At 38.8% G+C, this 24,782-nt stretch overlaps 1 protein-coding gene across 1 annotated transcript in view; it reads right to left on the bottom strand.

Annotated features, from left to right (window-relative positions):
- BARD1 (BRCA1 associated RING domain 1) overlaps positions 1 to 24,782 on the bottom strand; it is a 45,522-nt gene that overhangs the window by 6,757 nt on the left and 13,983 nt on the right. Inside the window, exons 5-9 of the mRNA XM_052793184.1 lie at positions 17,412 to 17,492; positions 16,518 to 16,690; positions 8,590 to 8,698; positions 6,904 to 7,039; positions 5,774 to 5,866 (exon numbers count right to left, since the gene is read on the bottom strand). Of these exons, the coding sequence (XP_052649144.1) occupies positions 5,774 to 5,866; positions 6,904 to 7,039; positions 8,590 to 8,698; positions 16,518 to 16,690; positions 17,412 to 17,492 (592 nt within the window). The remainder of the gene's footprint in view (positions 1 to 5,773; positions 5,867 to 6,903; positions 7,040 to 8,589; positions 8,699 to 16,517; positions 16,691 to 17,411; positions 17,493 to 24,782) is intronic.

Here is a 24,782-nt window from a genome sequence, read left to right as displayed (position 1 = left end):
TCAACTACCTGCAAAAGGGTAAGACTTGTACCAAGGCAAGTAGCATTCTTCCATTTCACATGGACCAGAGCTGTTTTGTAATGCCCAGTTCAAGTGTGCAAGCACTCATTAATAAAGCTTGCCTGACGGAAGGCCGTACTGGGGCAAGACCGCGTGTGCAGAGGCGTCATGCAAGGTTCTTCCCTAGAAATACAGAACATTAGAAGCTTAAAAGCCTCTTAAATAGCTGGTTTCACAGGTGCAACTTGTAGATATAAAACAAGATCATTTGCACCAAATTCTAGCAAAAACCAAGCCTGCATTAAGGTCCCTAGAAAATACTGCAGAAAAAGGTTTTAGCTTAATAGAACCACAGTTTAGCTTGATGGCACCACATTTGGCAAGGAGAATACTGCTCTTCCCCCCCCCACCCCCATTAGCAAGATCAGTAAAGCATCACTACTTACACGGATCCTTATTACCTCACTGAACAGCTGGCCCTACCCTTTCACCTTCCAGTATATAAGGAGCAAGCAGGTTAAAAGGGTGCCCACTCTAACAGTATCGTTAATTGACCTTTGATACAACTGTAGCTACTAGTACTGGAAATAAAGAAATCATTATTTGCAAAATTTAAGATCAGAGCCCTGTAATACTTATTCATGAAAGTCTTATTGGTTTATAATGAAACTAACTGCATCAGTAAAAACAATTTAAACAGGATGAAGTACAAAAAGAACTGGTTGCCAAGAACAAGTTGTAATCACCCACAGATACCCAGGGGTAGCTCTCAGTAACTCAATTAGCCTTAGTGGAGTTTTGTTGGATTTGCATTAATAAAGCAAAGAGCAGGGGTTAGTCCCAAAAATCTCTTAGAACAGCTAAAAGTAATTTAGAAATACATAATAGCAACAAAGAAGATAAAATACTACACATCCAAGATCTAGTAGAGATCGCAGCTGAAACTTCCTCAACTCAGTCTGCACCGGGTTTTAAGACTTACATGCAGATTGAGTAAAGCTTGATGAGATTATTTTCCTAGAAAAGGAAGAAATCTGGACTGAGAGAAAGCCTTAAGGGAATTTGGCATGGCTAGCTTCAGTTTGCTTTCATCAACAGCATTATTGGTCTCTGCTGCAGCACAGCAAAGAATTTTTATACTGTCTCTTACATGCTTATAAAGTAACTTTAGAATCACAGATTTTCATGGAGCAAGGTAGAGATCTCATTTGGTGAGACAAGAGCAGTCTGTTTTTCTAACACATGGAAATGACACAAGATGCTGCAGAGACTAAAATGAATCTGCTTAAGAATGGTAGTTAACAAGTTAATCCAGGTGATATTTATTAAACATAATGGAGCAGATGCTGAGGAAGTCCTTAAACATCAATTCCCAGAAGCTAGGAGCATGTAATATGAAAATCATTACCTCACTTAAACACCCAAGTGTCCTATCTTCTTTAAGAAACCACTTTGCCACAGCTGTTTTCTAGACTGATTAAAGTGACTGGAGGTGGCCATTCCTAAGGTGCAGAAGTCAGGTTAAATTCCACTGAGAATGCTCATCCTCTGGATCCTGTCACATGCTTTTAAGTGAATGAGGTAATATTTCCCATCCTTTTCCTTACAATGGGCTTCCTTAATGCAATGTTTTCTTCAAACCAAAAGTGAATTACAGCAAAAAGACTCTCTAAATATGAAAAAATGAGTGTCTGGATGACACAGAACAAAGGGAGCAGTGGAAACATGGTTTCCTTTCCCTCTAGACCTTATTTCAAATCAGCCCACTTCCTAGCTCTGCAGACAAAGGCAAACACCACATTTAAGACATTCTCACCCCCATTTTCTCCTCTGCAAACCCCAGCAGCTTCACAGTCTGAATTTGTGCCGACGTTGAAGCACAACTGTTTCCCTCGTCCTTTCCAGAAGGTGCAGACACTGTGGGAGTGCAGAAGTTCAGACCCTGTGCATGTGAAACATTCCCTCAGCTATACACCCAATACAACCAGAACATCCATATGCATATTAGAGATTTCTACCATCTCCCACAGAGCTGTGAGTCCTTTTGTAGAAGGAGGCAGTTGAAGTAAGTCTCCAACTGCAAAACAAGCATGAAACTCCAGGGATCAAAAGTTTTGAGCTGTTTTAAGGAGAAAGGGCTTTGCCGAGTATCAGCCTGTTATCTAAAAGATGTTTATGTATGGCAGAGAGACAGTCCAGCCTGAGAAGCAGTCAGCTCAAACAGCTTTGCACTTCCCTTGTCTAATAGTCTAAACAAGGATGGGCATATTGCTCCAAGAGATTCAGAAAGATGTTTTGGCCTTGAAATGTCAGTCATGCAATCCTCTAGCTCTTCCAGTCAACTCCCAGTTGTTCTGAGTCCTTACAGGAAAAGCAGGGGTTTTTTGCATTCTTTTAAACGATCAGAGCTGAATCATTGCTGCTGCTCCAGGAAAGCCAAACAAATGAAGGAATAAGCAATCAGATGCTTAAAATTCTGCCAGATACTTCACTGCGAAGACTGACACAAGCTTGTTTCAATGCATATCGTTACCGAGATCATTTTTCATCCCCTGCTTTAACAGATGACAATCAGTTTAAGAAAAAACAAGCTGAAAAGCTATTAAAGACTTCTGCTGGTTTTAATTACACTATTCTATGCTCTACGAAAAGCATAGAGGAAATACAGTGATACTTGAATCTTTGTCTCAGCCTACTTGCAGAAGGATAATGATATGCTACTTTGTGCCCTATTACTGTCCCAGAAATAATGAAGGCAATAAAATAATGAAACCAATGAAAGATATGGCCAAGGAGCACAGCGACAACAGTGTCAATTGAATTCTATGCTGCTTTGAAAGTGGATATATTGCTGATGTATTATATATGAAAAATACAGAACTGCAATGGGTAAGGTGAATTTTTTCTTCTGTGAAGATCTTGTATTGCAGTGATGACATGCTTTCATCCTCATCTTCTACCTGAAGACAAAAGGGAACCCCGAAACTAAAGATATATATTTAAATCTTGGTGCTCTAATACTTAGAGGCCTTACATTTAGCTCAAACTCTGCTGGAAAATTCCACATTACCTCTCTACTGATACTAATGGATGCTGTATCTGTGTGTATAGACACACGTAAACAGAAGCACCGTAGAATTATACAGGAGAAGGAAATCGCTTTTTATTAGAGAAACACAGCTTGAAAGCCTGCTATAATGGAAAAGTTAACATAAGAAATACACTCTTAAATGAAATACTGTTTTTTGCAAAGATGCAATGTTTTTTTAAAAAGTGGTATAATTATGTGTAGGCTATAAATATAACTTTACAAATAACAGTCAAATGCAGCTTACCTTGTAGTAAGAAAAAAAAAAATTCAAATACTCACTTATGCATAGTCAGCATTTCATTAAGTGCTACATTGAGCTTTGTTTTTTCATATATTTCAGTGAAGTTTTGAACATGAATTTACTTTAAGTCAACGGTTTAGAACACTGAACTATAAGCAACTCCTTCAATTTATTTGCAGTGGCTTTGACAGAAGTAAGCCAGAATATGCACACACTTTTGGAAGTTTATTTGCATCACATTTAAGGAAACTTATCCAAATAGAAGTCAAAAAGCCACGATAAAGACAGAAATTATGGAATAGAAAAGCAAAGACCTCTTTTTCCTAGACAAATGTTCCATCAGCAGGAGTCCCATTATTTGTTATAACAATCTTTAACTTGTAATGACTCTGAAGAAGACTAATAACAGACTGGTGGGAACAGATGGAGTGGTGCTGTTAATTATAGGCACTTAGCTGCATCAGACCCCATGAGTTATTACTAACATTTCCCACTAGGGAGGAGAATCACTCGCTTTTAAGTAGTATGTTGCTTACTAAGCTGGGAGCGTTAGCAGTCAGGATTGTAACTAATCAGTACTAACAACATAAAATAAAACTCAGCTGCAAACAAAAAATATGAAAATATTTCCTGAATAACCCCCACAGTATCTTATTTATTTTTTTCTTTTCCAATCAGTTCTAAATATGAAAGTTCTTCCACAAAGATTTAAACTCAGGTCTCACTGCTTAAACCTCCCTACCACTCAGCTAAAGTTTTCTAAGCAGCTGATTAGCAATAAGATAAAATTAAAGAAAGGGAAACCACCCTAGCACATATGATAGAGGGTATGCAGACCTCCCGAACTGAGCGAAGCCAAGAAACCGCAAAGTGATTCACCACAGAAACAGATTATTCAGTCTTAAACAGGATATCATTCCAGAGCACCTGAGTACACCTTTCCAATTACACAACCCAAACATCGCCTCTAGGCCTTCTGAGTTTCCTGCTGCATTCCTACCTCCGAACAGGAAACCATCTCCCTTCTGCTTATCAACAAAGTGTCTGGAGGTTATTAAATCCATCTGCTTGCTTAAGCATAAACAGCATTTCTCCATGTTACATATTCAATAAGAAGCTACTCCTATTTTTAAGAATTACAGTACAAAGACAACACAACGTTTTCCTTTTGCAAATGCTTATAAGGCCACGAACAGAAGCCACTGCAGGTGCTGCAGAAAACATTTCTGAGGGGATACTAATTCAACAGACCCTTTAGAAGAAGCAGGGAACAAGTCCATTGACTATCTGGAAGCCAAATGAACACTCTGAAAAAAGAGTCCAATGTTCAAAGACTCTGATGATGTGCCTTATTTGAAAACCTACTATGCATCTTTTGAAGCTTTAAGCAGTGCCTTCATAAACATTAGTGACTGGAAAATTTAGACCGTTAAAGAATCCTTATATTCTGATGTTTAGTCACACAGTAGAAGACTAGAATGAAATTTGTCTGTGAGTTTTCCATGGATAATTAACTCGTTTGTAGTGTACTTATTAGCTAAAAGGACTTAGCCATAAAGGTCAAGGGGAAGAAGATGGCTTTTACAACTACTGTGAAAGCAGATACTAAGAAATACATTAGAAACAACGAATAAAAAGCAGAATTTGGGGTGTAATTCCACAGAACATCTGTACAAAAAAGCATGTACTGTATAAAACCTAATTACAGATTGCATGAAAGATGACATGAAAACTACTTGCATGTTAAGGGGACACTATGCAAGTCATCTTTCCCTGGAGGTTACTATTTTAGTTGAAGAGTACTCCAGTCCGCAGGGCTGGCATATACAGAAACGGGTATCAAAAGTTACATATACATTTGATCTGCCTGAGCCTATGATTGCATAATGCAATTTTCTCAACAAGTAGAGAACTTTAGTGGAAAGTACAAACAGGAGTTTATGAACAGCTGACAGCCTAACTTCAGTTAGAAGTTGTAACTTTCAACCGATCTCAGCTTACATGTAAATAGGCAACACCTTACCTTCCTACAGGCCTTGATCACATACCCCAAGCAAGCAAAAGTTTCCTATCAATTTCAATGGAAGCTGCTTATAAGAAATCTAAGATCTTAACACATTCCTTCCTCCTCTCCCAGGATATTTTCCCTAGTCTTCCAAATCACTCCTAATGTAGCAATGAACAAATTCACTCCTAACTGATACTCAGGGTGTGACCTACCCGATACATCTAATAATGAAATGCACACATTTGCCAAGGAAGGAGTAATTGTATTTAATTAAATCTCTTGTCATTCAGGAGGTTAAAAAACAAAACCCTCACACTTTATGTTAAGCTAGTATTGATATCAAGGCAGTTGTTGAAAAAGAAAGTTTTCTCTGGAATCCCATCTACAATTTCTGGTTAAAAAGCCCAAAGAATCCCATATATTTAATACTTACATTCAAACTTGAGGACCCAACATCCAGTCAGAACAGCCATCATGCATTTGACAGTAGTTGGCATTGGAACGTCAGGGATAACAAGGTGAGTTACTAGGAGAAAGATTACATCAGTAGAACTAAGAGCACATAAAAATCAGAACCATGCCTGGCTGTAAAGCAATCAATCACCTTTTAAAGAATAAACAGACTATAATAATTTATCAACCACTTTTTCCAGCACAAGTATGTGATTTTTTGAGACTAAGATACGAGTAAGTAGAAGCACTATTAGAAATTTTGTGGGTTTCAACATATACTTGCTGTGAAAAAGGGAAGTCACGTTTTTATAGTTCTATGCTAACACTTAAATCTTCAGACGAGGCTCTGGTTTATAGAATAGTACATTTTTGCAATCCTTTTAAAGTTATATTTAACTCTGACAGGAATCTTACTATGGGATCTCACTGCTTTAACATAAAGCTAACAGAACTCAACTCACAACTGTGGAATAGTAATCAGAGTGTGAAAGATGGTGGGGGAAAATTACCTTAGCATTCCTTTCACAAGAAGGAAAAGCAGCACTCCAAAGAAAAACTAACAGGAGGGATTAAGACAATGTTTCCCTCCTCAAAAAGGAACAAAAAAACCCCCAAGCCCCGTAATTTGGCTCCATCATCTTAATGAAGAACAAAATTTGAAGGAAGGTAGCATGTAAGAAGAAATTTGTCAACTTTTAGTCAATGACATGCTCTTTCTAAAGGCACTATCTGCCTAAAACTCACTTCTGGAAGACAAAAGCCTTACAGGATCTCTCATATGAGCAGAGACCTTAAAGTTGCAAAAGACCTAAAAGAAGCGTAAAGAAAAGAGGTCTTTGAGGAGGACTTAGGGATTTTAAATAACAGACAATATACTGTCAAACTGTGGCTCCCCTAGAAGTCTCCTGCCTCAGTAACCAGGCAGGCTTTATATGTGTTTACATGCAACAACACACCATCATTCTACTACGGCTATAATTCAGGGATTTCAGAAACTGCACTTATTAGGAACAATAACAAAAACCCTGTTTGAGCTAGTATCTTAAAGGATAAAGTGCAGAACTGTAGTTAGTTCTATTTGGACAGAGACATTTCAACAAGACTACATACCTCTGCCGTTAAATTCAGTACACCTTCGAGCCTTCAGAATTGTTGCTAGTTTGTTCAGCAATTTCTGTTGCTCTGAACTAAGATTGCTCCCCAGTATACCAAGAGGTCCATCTCTTGTCTGGCTGGGGCTCAGTGCCTGCATGAACAGAAAATCCTACAATAAGCTGAATGTTTGGGAACAAAGAAGGCAACTAACTTGTTTGACAGCTTTATTTAATAGGAATAAGCATTTTGAAAAACAATTCATAGCAAGCTTAGGGGACAGGGTCCATAAATAAGTCTCTATAACAAACCAGCTCTAGAGGAAAAAAGCTTGACATTAGAGGTATTTCATTTAGCTTACACGAGGTACCAAAACAGCTTGTGCATCAGTTTTTTTCTTCCTTGCCCTTTTTTTTTTATTATTATTTTTTTTAAAAAGGCGCTGGTGTGCACACATATAGCTGGTTAAACACTGTAAACAGCCTGGCTGACTGCAGTGTTGAAAGAGAAAAAAAAATTGCCAATAAAGTAGTAAAGCCTCCTACTTTTAGTGAAGCATTACCAACAGATACACTACCAATATGTTGAGTAACCTATATAATTAACACCTGCATTTCCTTTTACTAAAAAGTCCCTAATACATTGCCCTGTAAGTAATGAATGCTTAAGTTTTTTTATGCGGATACTACTAATGCAAAGTAAGAGGAGCTGCTTGCTCAAGTTTTGTGCTGACAAGGATGTGATACTTCAGCTCCTGGGTCTTCGTAAGTATTCCCAGATTCCATAGTAGACATACCTTTGAGACCCAGTTACCCTAAAGCCTCAGGCTTTGGATCAAGTCACCCTTATGAGCTGGTAACCATCCATTGGCACACACCCATCACAAAGCAAATGCAAATAGCGAGTGTTTTGTTTGCGACAGAAGAGCTGCATCTTACATTTGCTACAGATGGGAGGAACAGTCATATCCTTGCCGATTTAGCTGCAACAGTTTACTTTTGGCTAATGGGTATCTTATTACCTCAATGAGAAGGGATCATAACAGGCTGTATACCCTGGGTAGGCTAGGACTGCTTGTATCAGCCAGGTCAGTTTAATCATTATTCATTAGGAAGCACAAAGCATTTCACAATGCAGTAACTTGTTAAGTCTGAATAACCTGATTTTGGTCACAAGTCCTGAGAGTTCTTTGGCAAAAAGGAGGGGAAAACCAAAAACAAAACCCCCAAAACAATCTTCCAAAAGCTGTTTTCAACTGCTGAGCTGATATCTTCATTGTGGGACAAAGGACGATGCTGGAGCAGCCTTTTAAAGGCACACAAAAGGCACCTGGAGCAAAGACTGCTGCTGCTTTCAGCCAGTTTGGCAAGTAGAACAAATTTAAATATGCAGAAAAACAATAACAATAGCAAAGTTCAATCAATGATACTTCAAGAATAACACAGCATTCATTCTCCTATAATAAAGCCACATTACAAGAAACATCCTTTGTTTTCCCAGATAAAGCTATAACACAGAGTATCATAGCTTGTAAGTGTCCCACCTACATTCTACAAACATTGCCCAAGTCAGTTTCCTAGCCTATTTTAAATCTCCCTGTAAAGGCAGGTGATGTATTGTACTTAGGTCCAAGCCTTCATTAGTGGCAGGATGAACTTATGTTTTTTTAAAAAGCAAAACAAAACAAAAACCACACACACTTACCTCAGAGGGTTGGTTAAGTGAAAATGATTCATTCTTCACTGGTAACATTAGCACAGACTTCATCTTTTCACTTTCCGCATAGTCCACAGGCCGCAGACCAAATATATTACTGGCAAAACAAGCACAGATGGGTTTAAGTAAATAAAATGTGACTTGATTCTTAACTAACTGGGCACATTAGCAGGGTAGCTTTCCCTCCCACTTTCTTATTAATATGTAATTTCAGCTAAAAACCACAAAGCTTCAAGTAAGAATTGCATCCAAGACAGATGGATACTGAATTACAAGCTGCTGCATTCAGCTGAGGAGTAAGGGATGTTCAGAGCAGTATGTTCAGTTAAATAAACCACAGTCCTTGTTAAACCGTTTCAAGATGCGCTTTGATATCATTCACAAGACCCAGAAATTTCAGCTTTAATCTTTTGTTGCAGTCATATAACGAAGAAATGTATTTTTGGCTTACCTGATTCTACATACTGTGTTAAACATTGGAGCTTGATGTGGTTATGCTTTTATGGGAAAAGCTATCTGCTTCCTAGTTGGGAACTGTGGCTCACACTTCCAAAATTTGAGTATGCATCTCTTTTCCCCTCAGTGTGCTGTTCCACAGAACACATTATAGCCAATTCATTCAGATTTTAGTTGGTTTGCCAATTTTGTTGAACACTATCCAGCCTATGTGGCACCTCATAGTTATTAGATATGCTTCAAGACCCATTTTCTCCCCCATTCTTTTATTATTACTCAGACAGATACGACTTGCTGTAAACACAACATCAAGCACAGCCATGGCTTCTATCTCTTCTTCACACAACTTTGCAGCTGCAGGACAGTAGTGAGTAGAGGAAAGCTTGAAACTACAGAACAGGTATAATTGCCGTTAACAAACATGATCCTCTGCCAGTACTCTTGGGAAATATTCTGCTTGCTTTGCCCTTTGTGAGAATAATGGCTATTCCAGCTGATCCTCTTCTCCCCACCTCATGTAGCTCTGGCTCTCAAAAGGCATAATAAGAGCTTGTTATGAAGGGGAAGCTTGTCACCAAGAACAAAGGCCTGACTCAGTATCTGAAATCCGGCAAGCTTCGTCATCAAACAGTGAAACATTTAAAGAGGTCAAAAAACCACTGCATCTTCGAAGCACTGTCTCTTAGTGAGCCACACATTCCTGTGCAGCGTAAGAATCTAGGAAGCTTTATAGAGAATTCCACATAAGGTCATAACCCAATCCAGCCCAAAGAGAGGCTCAAATCATTAAGTCTTCATTCTGACTTAACTGGGGGGCTTTGGCCAGTACAAAGCTGAAAGATGCATCTGACCTTAGCACCTTTCTATGCTCCTGACTAAGCACTGCTCACTGATATAGCCTCTTAGGAAAACAACAATCCACAAAAATCCCACACAGAAGATTCTGGGATGGTATTTTACAATAGCTAGTGTTACAATATTACCAACCCCAAGCTCTTCTGTGTTACTAATAAGCAATAAGCTAGCATAATACAAATTCTGAAGACTAAAAGATAATTGGTTAAATCTCAGCCCAGTCCTGGGAGTTGCAGCCCATTAAATATTGTCATGCTGTTCCTGCTTTGTCATGCATCACCAGGGTAGCTCTTGCCCTTTCTTTAAATAAGGGCCATATTTGACTCAAACTGCTGCAGGATAGAATACCTTTGAACAATGCATCCGGGGGTGGGGGGAGTATATTAGCACATACACTAAAATCACCTTAGACCAGATGGCTGACATTTTACTGTGAACTAAGCAGGGAGAGGAAATCACTGCATGTCAGTAGCAGAGGTTTGGGAGTGTCTCCCCCTCCCAAGTCACAGGAAGATCCTTGACTGTTGGAAAAAACCTCATGAATGTTTACCATAGATAAATATATAGGCCACCAGTTAAATACAGAACATTTTTTGCCAAAAAAATGTACAAATAAAAGCTCCAGCTACCCCCTCTGTATTCACTTAAATTTTTCTTTTCTCCATTTTTAAGATCATTTCAGTTGCTTCTTACCAGTGTGTTGCAAAATGCTATCCCATCATCATGCAGCATTGAAGAATTAATGGCTAATCACAGGATGTTAAGGTGGCACGGTTAAAGTAAAATGTGACAAACTTGGGAGTTCAGGTCTGTCAAAAGGAACAGCAGCCCAAGGGATGGGTTTAAGAGTTTGGAATATTTGCAACAAAGCAGCTTGTTGAGCTTCAGGAAAGTGAGAAAAAGTAGCTGAAACAGGAGAAAAGACAGTTTACAAAAATAAAAACTAAGACAAGGAACATATCCAGACAACAGATTTTGAGCATGGTATTGTTTTAATTTACACATCCTTTTCAAAGAAAAAGGATGAAAACCAGATTTGTTCTTTTTAGTTAGGCACCCACTAACCATCCAAAAGGCAGATAATCATGATCAGAAAGAGACCTTGCCCAGTGTCTGCCGAGCTGGTACAATTACCAGTGCAGTTACTTGAGGAACCGTTTTTAATATATTAGGAACGTATGTCATTTTTAGCCCTATGATCAGGATCAAGGACCAGATCTATGCAGCCACAAGAACACCAGTAAGGCGCAGGAATGGGAAACAGAAGCTTTTGGAAAAAATGTGTGCTCAAATTTGTCTTTATTCAGGCAAGCTGAACAAGAGAAATCATCTACCTTGGTCAGAGTAAAAAATGAATTTTGATCCAATTTGCAAAACAAAATTAAGTGGGACGTGCACATTAGGTCCACCCTGACACACAAACACAGTATTTTTAGAAATATCCATAACTCTGTGTGTGTGCTCCTACTATAGGTCTGGATTTGTTGAGAATGGGTCTGGTGCATGTGACTGCTTAATAGGACAAGTTCCACACCCAGAAGGAAGACAGGCACAATTGTTTCTACAAGAGAGAAATAAGTATCTCTGGTGCTTAGGCTAGAATACCAGGTCTCTAAGGCATACTTCTTTCTACCAGAATGCAAGCGGGCTTTTTGCAAGTTGTTTTAAACATTCAAGAGTCAGATGTATCCTTTGATGCAAGCAGTCTCCTATTAGTCAGTCATCAAGGTACTGAATAGTCAGTAGAGGGCTCTTACAGCTAGAACAAATTCCAATCAAAGAGTAGGATGTCTGTGCTGAGAACAAAGATGAGCCCAATGAAGAGCAACTCAATGTAATCTGCTGAGTATGACTTTACATGAGATGACAGACGATATCTTAAGGAGTGACAGATCAAAGAACTTCTTATGAAAAGCTTTAGAAATGGGATTCAGTTTATGGTGCAACATTGCTGAAGTCTTAGGCACGAAGACAACAGAGGTTACTGCTGTAGTCAAAAAGAAACTTAACAGCTACCTTCTAAATATTTCATTAAACTTTCAGCAACCAGGAGAGAAGATAAATAGGAAGACACACCCTTGTCAATTCTTTAGAAGCCCCAAACTTTCACAGCTTTTGATACAATCAAACAATGACTATATAATACTTTGTAATCAGGAGTTTTAAGCTGCTCCATTTTGACACCAGAAGTTATTTGCTGTTCCACAGCTGAGCATAAACCAAGTTTTACCCCAGCCCCACAAAAAAAGAGTTCAGTATTGAATGGAAGTCCCACAACCAGGTCCCAGTACAGTACTGTAACCACTAATTCCCGTATGGAAATCTGACCAGTTTGGGGCTCTACAGTCAGCATCCGTATTCTGAGAGTGTGGTAAGCAGAAATCTTTTTTTCAACCTGACAGAAGGAAAAAAATTTAATCTGCATAGCCAAAAAGACCATCTTAGATAACCAAACAGGGCCAGAGTTTTAATTAACCTGCTGTCAGCAGGAAGTTAAGCATACTGTCTTGCACTTAAACACTAAAGTCCTGCACTATCTTGACTTGGAAAAAGCAGACAAAGTTATGTCAGTGTCATGGGTCTAATGCTTCCTGGAATTAACTGTAGATTATAGTAGCTTTTGCCCCTATGCCATTCATAATTGAAGACCATGGTCTATCCCTAAGCATTCCCATAGGTTTGTTCAGAATCAGACTCACAACTTCTCAAAGACAGCTAACACCTAGAAAAAATAGGGCAACACAACAATTTTTACTAATGCTAAACTTATTGTGCATGAAGAACTGGCAAGATAGCCCATTTGAGTGAAAGCATTTAGGAAGTACTGTGAAATTGCAAATGCACAGATCTAATTTTTCAAATCACTTGGCTTGCTGTGAAGCAAGGAAAAAAGACAGAATTCAAGAGAGAGAGCACATGAAAGAAGCTATAAAAATAAAAATTAGCTATGTGTAGGAGATTAACTTAAAAAAATTAACTAGACCAGCAGGACAATTAATAGGTCCACTGATCCATGTAATATTTTTCATTTGTAGTTCATATCTTTCCCAGTCAGTGAAAACTTCAAATGGCAAATGAAGTGCCACACCTATTAAATCTTACAGATTTCCAAAAAATTTTTTTACCAAGGAATACTGAAATCCCAGGACTGCTTTCTGGCAGAAGAGGTAGTTCTCATCTGTATTCACTTGGTCCAGAAGATATGTAGCTGCTTCATATTACATACAGGTACTTCTTAATGCACTATGTATTAACACGCAAGGAGAAAAAAACTAGCCTGAAAGACACTTGGAATGAGATGTACTTGATGGGTCTGTGAACCTGATGATCTAAATCTGAAATTGCGAAGTCTCAGCTCTGATGGCTAGGGCTATGCTAATATCTGTGTGCCTCATGAATTGAGGTCCCTTAGAAAGTAGCTGTATTTGCTCCCAGATATATCTTACATTCCTCTACAGACCAGTGGATCTTACCTGCCTTTGGGCCTCCAGTCACTAAATATTGCACATATTTAAAAACAATATTTCATCTTGCACAATTGAGTATCATACTAAATTTCAAAACTACTGCTCTAAGCAGGCTATTCAACACAAGCTCTGTTTTTATTCCAGTAGATTAACTCTCCAACACACAAGGGACATTAAGACACAAAACTGAGTTAATTCTACAGTCAAAACAGCAGCAAGACATCAGTCACTTTTGTGAGGTTTCATGCTATATATTTCATAGTGTCCCAAGTAACATTTGAATACGTTTATCATGTTCACATTTTACTTAGCTTAGCTAAAGGAACAGACTTAAGTAACCACAGTGAACTAATCAAACTTTCCTTCCCGCCTCCGTGAGGAAATGAAGAATCACTTTAATATGCCAGGACAAAGAGGGCCCTCTCCTGGGCTGAAAATTAGTTCATCAAAAGCCTGAAGAGCCCACAAAAGGACGAGAAAGTTTCATACACCAAAAAAAATGCAAACTAAAATTAGACAAATTTATCAGTTTGGCAAAATTGGTTTGGTATAGTCTTAGCTCACACATTGCATACCTCTAAAGTTAAGGCACTCCTCAAGTATATTCCTAAAGAAAATAAACCTTTGAGAAGAGATGTAAGTTCTACTCGTCATTGCTCAATTTCTACTTTAAAGATCCTAGAGTAATGATGTAAAGGTGAGCAGATCCTGCATTAAGTACAAAGAGGCCAATTATAACTAGTCATACTGAAAAGAACTATAATTGCACCATCTTAAGTGATCACCCTTTTCTCACCTTCTGTTTTTAAAACTGTGGTCTGCAGATCCCAGGGATCTAGGAAAAGAGTCACTGAAGAAAAGCAAGCTTCTTGTCAGATTTGACTTCATTATAAGGGTACCTGCATCCACTAGAAAAAAATATTTAAACCTTCTACGTTAAAGAACGTTCAAATCCACTTACCTACACAAATCCAACCACTGTTTAATCAGGATTACAACTACCAGAGGCAGTGGCAAAAAAAAAAAAAAAAAAGGCATAAGATTTGCAAAGTCATGATCCAGGGAAAGATCATGGCACAATTCACTGCTGGAAGCTAGCAAGGCACAGGAAGGAAGGAAGGCACAAGACATTCTCAGAAGTCTCAGACATACTGTTCTTGTTTCTATTCTTTCTTGGTAGTGTTTGGAAGAGGTCTGTAAAGTCTTACTATTCAAGCCTGAACGCTTTGCTTGTACGTCCCTTCTTCTGTGTCTCTAATGCTCTCTGTAAAAGTAGGGAAAAAAAACCCCAAACCCTTTCCATCATCAATGCAATAGGAACGTGCACAGTAGCATTTCAGCCAGAGATAGAGAGTTTACAGAAGATTTGGAAGCCTCAGTTTTTCCAGGGGGGACATACAGGACCGGATTTTTGCCAAAGCACCTGTGATTCCTTTTACCAGACAAATAAAACAAAGATTAAAGGCAGCTAAATTTGTTCCCCAAAAGATTTTAAGTTAAAAGAAAAAAAGTATATATATTTATTAACACCACACACTAGAGATTCCAAGTACCCTGGATATTAAGTCAAGAACAGTGCATACTTAGAAGTGGGTTAGAAACCATTTTTGATACTCAGAGGTACTGCAAGAGGTACCTAGTTGCAGAGTTGTGATATATCCCATGTCACACCGTTTTAATATACAACTGAACATTACCCGTATTCAGTGAAAAGCTAAGCCAGAGCTTAAGTTTTACATACATCTTTCATTCCATGATTAAAAATAGGAAGTCATGTTTGTTCATGTAGAATGAGCTGAAAGAGGTTCAGCTTCATCTCGGTTTGTGTGAACACATGCAGCAGAAACTAAGGCTAATGAGACACCCAAAGAGTCCACTGTTGCAATCTGGAGTCTCTGCTGTGCAAATCTTCCAGTGTTTAAGTCCTGTCAAAACCTTGCATCAAAGGTGTTGTCTGTGCTATGCTTTCAAATACCAGATAGACAAGTGATAAGTGTCACACAACCAGTTCCCAATATTCAAGTGGCTTGAAAATTAGTTTCTGAAGCTGTCAGCTTTTCAAGGTGTATGCGCTGGTCTTTGTTGTTCAAGAACAAAGTGAAGATGAACAAATGATCCTTGTTTTACTTTTTCATGCTGAAGTTTTGTGGGTTTGTTTTGTTTTTTTTTAAATCCAGTATATTCAAGATTAAGACCCTTTTTGAAAACCCTACACTTTTGCATGGAGTACCTTAATTCTGTAAGCTTCAAGAGCGAATACTGAGAGCTGAAGTGATTAAACTCAACTTATTTATGCTTCTTTATGCATCATGCAAGACTTCACCCTATCATGTTACTATATACACACACACCTATTGACAACATGCATTGGACTCATTTTATACACACAGGCCCTAGCACAATACTACAACACCTAAAACCACATTTAGTGTCTGAAGTACTAATAGCTCGCAGGGTTATTCATAGACTAACAGATACTTTAGCACCTCCTACACACAAATGCCAATATCTTCAGAAGGCATAACTGTGTAGAAGATTCAAGTAAAAATATTTCTAAGGGTTTTTGGGGTTTTTTTTTTGTTTGGGTTTTTTTTGTTGTTGTTGTTTTAATTAAAAAGTATACTAAGGATTAGAGCTTTGATCCAGAATGGAAAAAATAAAAAACATTACCCAGATCTCAGCCTGGGTCTATGCCATTTGTGAAGGTAGAACAGACTGGACCGAAACACCTTCTGCTAGCAAGTAGTGTAGTAAAAGTAAAGAAACAAAAAACCAGCTGTAGCAGTTCAAAACCCATCTAGCTCAGCATCTTAGATCTGACAGTAGCTATAACAAGATGCCAAGTGAAAAGTGTAACAATAGGGTAAGCCTATTTTGTTACTTTCCTAGTACCATCTCCAATACTCCAGCCATCTATGACTCGGACGTCCTCAGAAAAGCTTAGGACAAAGCAAAACAGAAAGCCCTACCTGGAAAAGGGGGATATGAGCATAGTGGAGCATACATTTAACACCCACCCCCTCGCTTCAAATAAATCACATTTATTACTAGCTTTGCTTCGTATTTACTTAACATACACCCTGGAAGCTGTAGCTGTAACTAATGCCGCAGTTAAAAGAACATCCCACATCTACTTACACTGCATCACGGGAGGCACCATGCAAAAGCAGCAGCTCAACAATGCTCACATGCCCGTTTTTGGCGGCATCATGAAGCGGTGAGTCGTTCTGATACCCCGTAGTATTCACTAATGCCTTGTATTGTAGCAACAGCTCCACCACTTCTTTGTGCCCATGATTACATGCCTCGTGCTAGTTGGGTAAATCCATAAGTAGTAAAGAGAGAAAACTCAAGTGAAACAGAATTCAGAGGAAGGACCTGTCATACCAGTAACACATTCATTTTCAAACACCTCTCAGTAGATGCTTGGGGAAGACGATGCAAAGATACTGCATTACATTCCTGACATGAATTAACCTTGGAACCTGGCACTAATAAAAAGCACAGAGAAGAACTGAACAAAGGCCAACTGTGTGCAAATTAGACTACAGGGAACAAAGCCTCCCAGATTACAGACTCTGTCAAGGGTATTCTTCAGGAGAAGAAGTAGTCATGGTTGAAAAGAACCTTTTGTTTATTTTCTGCAATTCAAGTGAGCAATTTTTTCATTCAACTACTTTATATATTTCAAAAATGGTAAAAAAACACCGAGGACATTAAGAACCCATAAAACATACACATTGTCTGCAATTGATCATTTTCTAGTTATCATAGTTATATCCTCTGCATTTGCAGAATCGCAGGCTGATAGATTTCTTGGCATGCCCTACCCCAGCAAAGCAGTTGGATTTGGGCAGGTCAGTAGTTGCTAATAAATTCTTTTAAACTTATTTATTGTCACTTCTTCACATAATTTTTTGCCACCTAAATGCATGTAAAGGGAACTAAAATATAGGAGAGGAAAGGAGGCATGAAATGAAATCTGATCAGAAGACAGGTGACAGGAAAAAAAAAAAAGTCTTCAACACTCACCAGTGGTGTCCAGCCAGCATTGTCTTTGACATTGGGATCTGCCCCACTTTTAAGCAGCTGTTGAACAGCTGCTAAGTCACCCTACATAGGAAAAAAACATAGTTATTAAAAAGTAATGAAGAAGATACACAAAGACACAAAAATTTAAGAGATGCAGAATTATAATTTAGCTGCAAAAAAATGTAATGATACAAGTCTTCCATTAGATATTGTCAGGATGACAAAAACTCAACTGGTTTGGAGACCACAGTTTATCATTACTGTTTATTTAGAAGCACCTATACATTTTACACAGTTATATATTTTTAGATAAAAACAATGCACATAACAGACTTAACTCAGAATAAATGGACAAGTCTGCGCTGATTGCAATCTGTCCACTAGAGTCAACTGCAAGGATTAAAGTCAGGAACATTTATTGAGAATTTCCTTGTCCTTCAGACTGAATTTTTTTCAAACTAATCTAAATAACTGGCTAGAAACATGCATAGGCGAAATAGATTAATAAGCCTGACAAGATTCTATAAATTGTTTTCCCACAAGTCAAAAGGAAAAGAGTTTTATTTAACACTACAATTACTACTCATGTTGAATCTCACTGACACTGTCTCTTACAGTTATTCTACCAAAATAGTTTTCATTTGCTTTTTGGAAGGACGCTATATTCAGTTTTTACTATAAGCAAGGAAATGTATGTGGGAAAGGCTGGAAACTGATGCAGAGATCATGGGAAGAGAAAAGAGGCTGAGTAGAGAAGGTGAAGGAAGCAACTGGGCAGAATTGTGAATCAGAGGTTTTGACAGTCTGTCGTGGTTTAACCCCAGCCAGCAACTAAGCACCACGCAGCCGCTCACTCACTCCCCCCCACCCAGTGGGATGGGGGAGAAAATTGGGAAAAGAAGCAAAACCCATGGGTTGAGATAAGAACGGTTTAATAGAACAGAAAAGAAGAAACTAATAATGATAATGATAACACTAATAAAATGACAACAGCAATAATGAAAGGATTGGAATGTACAAATGATGCACAGTGCAACTGCTCACCACCCGCCGACCGACACCCCGCCAGTCCCCGAGCGGCGAATCCCTGCCCCCACTTCCCAGTTCCTAAACTAGATGGGACGTCCCATGGTATGGAATACCCTGCTGGCCAGTTTGGGTCAGGTGCCCTGGCTGTGTCCTGTGCCAACTTCTTGTGCCCCTCCAGCTTTCTCACTGGCTGGGCATGAGAAGCTGAAAAATCCTTGACTTTAGTCTAAACACTACTGAGCAACAACTGAAAACATCAGTGTTATCAACATTCTTCTCATACTGAACTCAAAACATAGCACCGTACCAGCTACTAGGAAGACAGTTAACTCTATCCCAGCTGAAACCAGGACACAGTCTTAAAAGACAAGTATAAGAAAAAGTTGGTAATAAGATTGGAGCATATACAGATGCAGCTATAAATAGGCAAGGAGAAGCCTCCTGCAGAAGCTGAGGCAAAGAAATCTCTGCAGTGCAGGTCTTCTTAAAAGCAGATGGGAAAAGTAACCCAAAGAGACTGAAAACAGACTCTGATGCCCTTCTTTCACAGAACTGCCCCCACCCCAGCATGTTGGTACTTAAAACTCACTTTGTGCAGTATCAGCCAGTTCCTGCTTCCGGCATTTGTTACTACGGAGTAGCAATTGCAAAGGTCTGCCCTACTGAAAGAGGCACCATAATTCTGTTCAAAAAATCTTTGCTGCAATGTCGGGAACCCTCCACAGCTGCAGGTACACAACTAATGGGGCCAGGCTGACCCACACCTCTCAGCATCAGGTACCACCTCTCAGGCCAAAGCAATGATTTACCTGCACTATTACAGATCAGGAGCAGTTACACACCATTTCTCAGCTGACAGGGTAACAGGGAAGGAGGAGATTGGCAATGTCATCTAATGACCACGACTACCTAAATAATGCAAGCTTTTCAAAGGCTAAACTAGCCTAGTAGGCCTCAAGTTTCTGCATGGCTTGCCACCAATGCCCCAATTCTTTTTATTTTAGGGTTTGGGTTTTTAGGATCCACTAACACTTTCCCTAGACCATGGTTTTGTGATCCCCAATGAAAAGACTAATATACAAACTGGTATCTAGCTCTTGTCCTTGGCCAAACTTGCAATATATAAATATTTGGACCTGTAGTGGGGAACAGAAGTTTAATCCATGATATACAGAAAGTTCCATGCCCTTAAGTAGTAGCAAATCAAGGAATTCCTAACTGTTACTCCACAGTGTACCTTAGAAAAAGTGAGAGAACATTAAATTAAGCTTTAGATACAACAAAAACTTGATCCCATTTTTTGGTCCCAGCAAAATGTTACCTTTCAAAGCAATTAAAGAATTCTAACAGCAGCTTATTCATTATGGTTACAAGGTGACAGACATGCATCAAATCTGAAAAGTTATTCAGAGGCAGTTACGAGTGCTCAGCATTAGATCTTTTTCTACAGAGAGAAGATACAATTATCTATAATGAGTGAGATCTGAGCTTATCATTTAAAGTTAAGTTTGCAAACATGTACATCAAGGGTTTGACATTTCAAGAGTACTCCTTTAAAGCAGTAAGCACAGCTAATAATTTGTGTGGGCATTAGGTAGTATCACAGCTTTTCAGAACTTTATATGAACATTGATTTGTAAAACATTGCTGCAGTTTTATCAAAGGAAATGTCACTGGTGTGGACACCAGTACTGACAACATCCACAGACTGAAATCCAGGGCTAAGTCAAAATTAGAAAATTGGTGTTTTGCTGTTTACAGAAGACAAATATTGTCATTGCCTCAGCTGTAAATGGAACCTGCTCCCTGCAACTGGCACCTAGCAATGAGAGTGACAGAAAGGGAGGGGAAGCTGTCATGCCAGCTGTACTGCACAATGACTAGACGGGTGCTGTCAATCAGGATTACAAGAGATGTTAACAAAATTGTTCATAGCTAGGAGAACGTGCCTTTTGTCCCCTCAGAGGCTCTTCAGCGAGTTACTATATTGTGAATATTTAGTTTAAAAAAAAAAAAAAGCAGAAGACTAAATTTCAAGAAGCACATCCTTAGCAGATGCATTATCAAGTCCCTCCTGCAAGGATCATCTGACAGTGATCCATGAGTAAAAAAAGTGCAGTTAACACATTGACCAGTTCTATCAAAGTTGATGGAATTACTCTACATTTAAAAGTTAATAAATGTTTTGCTCAACTCTAAACAAGAAAGAATAAGGACCTGGTAGGGGCAAGTCCCAGCCGCAAATATCTATATACCATATGTCTTCCAAAAGTAAGAAAGCAGAAGAGACTACACCTACTAGTATGGAATTACTAATTCAAACACGCTTCATAAAGTTGTGCTTTGACTAATATTGAAATCGACTTTGTGCATTTAGTCCCTTGAGTTTACTTGATCTAGCAAGGCCAGCATAAAATCACCAGTCCCAAATACAGAGTCATAACCATACCAGATGATATGAGGAGGGGCCCTCACAGCTTGTCTTAGCAGTCTGTAGCAACAGCAGAGTGGAAACGTAACGGGAGATACTACTTGTCCAGAAACAGAAAACAGGACAAACACCAGGTAGAAAATGCTAACATTAACAATTCACAGGGAAGTGTTTATTTTTAAATCTCATTATCAATGAAGGATTACAACCAGCTTCTGAAGAGGCAGAAACTACTGTGGAATGTAAAGTCACCCATTTGGAAGAAACAAAGCAAAGGACACGTTAAGCTCATAACAAAGCTTATGTATAGTGACAATACAATAATGCAATGGGTTTGCTCTTCCTCTGCTACAGCTTAACGAGCTCTGAAAACCACTGAAGCAAGAAAGGCATTGGAGCCATCTGTTGGCAGATCTAGAAGACAGCATTAGCTTACACAGAGAAGGGTATTTACACAGCGTCAGAAACACTTCCCTCCCAATGAGAATTTAGTTCCTGCAGATGCAGATGGCATAAGCCCAGAAAACCATCCTCACCTGGTTTAGACAAGGTTTTTGGCTGGGTCTGTTTGGGTTTTTTTGGATTTTTTGGTTTTTTTTTTTTCCCCAAGTCAATTGTGTCACAACTTTTAATGCAGACGGATGGTTAAGAACAGCAAGCATCCTTTCAGCCCTATTTTATAGGGGTTTTTTTTTCCATTTTACCCTTTACTATTTCCATTAACCATCGATACTTTCCACCCAAAAGTCACATTAAAATTACTAAGTTAATGAAAACATATTCTACCAGTTCAAGAGAGACCCAAAGAATTAGGGCAGTACATGAAGATGAAGCTAAAAACCTGTACCATTTCAACCAAACACTTCTCCCTTTATTTGCAAAGGTAACCAAGTGACTTCAATCTTTAGGTCAAAAAAAATGAACAAACCCCCCCTTTCAAACCCAAATACATTTGCTTAAGTTATGGCGGGGGGACGGGACAGACAACTAGGTTATTTACAACTCATAAGTGGTCAAAGAGAGCAAATATGAATTACAGCGTGCTTATAGTAATTGTGAATGCTCCAACCAACTCTTTCCAGGAACCAGCGAGTTTCTCACCTCAAATTTCTCCAAATTAATTCCCTACCCAGCAGATCATTTATTAACTAACAAGCATACAAATAGCTATGCTTAACCTTTAACAAAAAGAAAACATTCAAGAAGTTCAGTTTAACCCACTTCAGAAACAAGAGAAATGACAACCAAGCATTATTAAAAAAGAAATGGCAATTTGTTTCTAAGCTTTCAAATCAGCACTTGGGAAGATGGATTGCTTTGACTCATGGCCAATTTTCATATTCTTAAGTTCTATACATTTGAAACCATTACACTGCTTCATTTTTGTCTTAAGCTACCTGCTGGATACTACCCATAATCAGGAGGCTGCTTGCCATTCCTATACCACTTGGCTTTAACTTTAGAAAGCCAATGTCAAACTACAACTTCAAAGCAATCTCAGGTGCTACACCTGCATCTGAGTTATCCTGCTAGTTTCTGCCAGCAGACCTCATTGCTCCAATGAAATGGATCTTATACACACAGCTAAGTCACCTGCCACACAAAATCACGAGGTCTGGACAAAAAGACTCTGGACAAAAAGACTCTGGACCAACAGATGCATTCATTCACTGTGAAGCAGCTGGCAGGAACAATGCTGTCCATCCACTGCTTTTTACTCAGGGGAGGCTGGGAGTGCCCGACTGCACAGCAGCACAAACCCCTCTTGTACCTAAAGGTGCGAGTGGAAAGGAAGGAGGGGAACACGTTCTTCCTATGTACACGTGTGACCCAACACTCAACCATGATATATACCCATCTGGTACCAAAAGCGAGGAACTGCACAGCCAACTAGGTCAGACACCTGAAAAAAGACCTAAAAAGTATTCTGATGTTGGCCATCACGTGGTCACAAAACCACAAAATCTTCTCTCACTCTCCTTTCTAATGTGTCATTACCTGGTAACAAAGCAATAAAAAGGAAGAACAGTCTCACAGGCTCGGAAGGAATTACCTAGTAGTTATTACAGTGTTAAGTATAATGAATATGAAGGGTCCAGCACAGCAGGCTAGCCATGGGTGAAGCCTTTATGAAGGCCCTCCTGGTCAGCTGTCAAAACTAAAGGATCCCTGAAACAGGAGGTAACCAAAACTGGTCCCAATGCTCTTTCTCTCTTTCTCCCGATTAAGTAGATGCTCTGCATAGATGCAATTTCTTCTTTCCTCAGAACAGGGACAACTCTCCAATTGCTTCTAACTTAAAGCATAAAAATGAAAACCTTCTCCCAGCTACCTCCCATCCACTCCTTTGTAACAGTGCGGCTGTTGCTGTCTTCTTCTGTTACCCTGTTGCGTTGCAGTTTGCTATTCCTCTGCCTGGAATCCGTAGTGGCAGTGATTCCACACTGTGAACTGCGCCATCAGCTCCCTTGTCAAAGCAGAAGAAACATAAGCACAACCACGACCAGAAATACTGTACCAAGAAACTATGATTTTTTTCTCTCCATAGTAGATTTAAGACTCTGTACTAACTAGTTGAGTAGTACTGTACTGCATTTTTAATTGCCACGTAAGAGCTAGTCCTGTGAACAACTCGTTACTTCACTGTAAAAAAAATCCTATGTGGAAGGGCTGTTGATTGGGCAATTTCCCACCACTTTAGAATATTAGGAGCACAATAGGTCACGTTTTGTATTTTAACTAATTGGAAGTTTTACCTTTAACGACTATGGAGGAAGATAAACATGACTGCTGTTTGCTATGGGAAGAGCTGCATTTATTTTAATTTATTAGTTTAACTCAGCACTAAGTTCATCCACACGAGAACCTTTCTTGAGAACCATTTTGATTTCAGTAACTTAATGACTAGTAGTAGTAAACAGGGACAATCCCTCAGAATCATTTGAAACAGCACAATACACTTCATTTTAATGCCTGATAATGTTGTTTATTATCTCTTTTAAATAAGAACAGGAGAACTCAATTAGCTTTAATTAAATTCAGGGTATTGGACCCTAACTACTCTTGAAAATAATATTTATTTTTATAATTAATGAAGTCCCAGAGAATTAGACTTTACTTCACTTTGGCAGGAGGGTGGCAGCTACAAGTCTATTTCCCATTAAGCACATGGAAAAACATTACTGGCTGTGGAAAGAACAAGAAAAAAATAACCTATAAAACAAAATTGGAAGAGAAATACTTCTTCCAGAAACAGAAAAAATGACAGGGCTATTTTGAAAAAAAAAAACACAATGAGAATATGCATACAGTATAAAGCCTAGTATTTTCAAGACCAATTTCTTTGAGAAAACACATTTATCAGTCCCATAGCAGGGTTCCTACAACTTAGAAGAGTCATCTAGAAACATACAGGTTATATGAAAGATACTTGCATGAAAAAAAACAAAACAAAAAATGTTTTCTTGCAATTGCCACACACCATCAGCAGATTCATGGCAATTAATCACTACTGTTTCTTGTTCGCTGCTTCACAAAGTAAAATGATACCAAACCCCATGACCAATAGTTCTTTAGAAAGACCAAGTCCTCACATCATGCTGGCTTGAGCAACTTAACTCTTAATCCACTTTGACATGGGCCAGTAATTGTGCCTACATTTAGTGGCTACCAGGGGACGCAGCAACTTCTTAGGAATGCTATAACATACCCAGGATTAAGCTATATAACAAGAACAAAGAACACCACAAATGAAAGGAGATAATCTGTATAACCTCCTTCTACAGATGAGGAACTGAGGTTCAGAGACAGTAAAACAACTTTCTCAGAGTTGCATTGGAAGTTTCGTAATAAAGATACATGCAAGTAAACAACCACAACCAAAAGACTGCTCTCCTGCCTAATTTTAATTA

This window comes from Harpia harpyja, chromosome 7, assembly GCF_026419915.1.
Source record: "Harpia harpyja isolate bHarHar1 chromosome 7, bHarHar1 primary haplotype, whole genome shotgun sequence".
Taxonomy (NCBI): domain Eukaryota; kingdom Metazoa; phylum Chordata; class Aves; order Accipitriformes; family Accipitridae; genus Harpia; species Harpia harpyja.
This window is presented reverse-complemented; position numbering and strand designations above follow the sequence as displayed.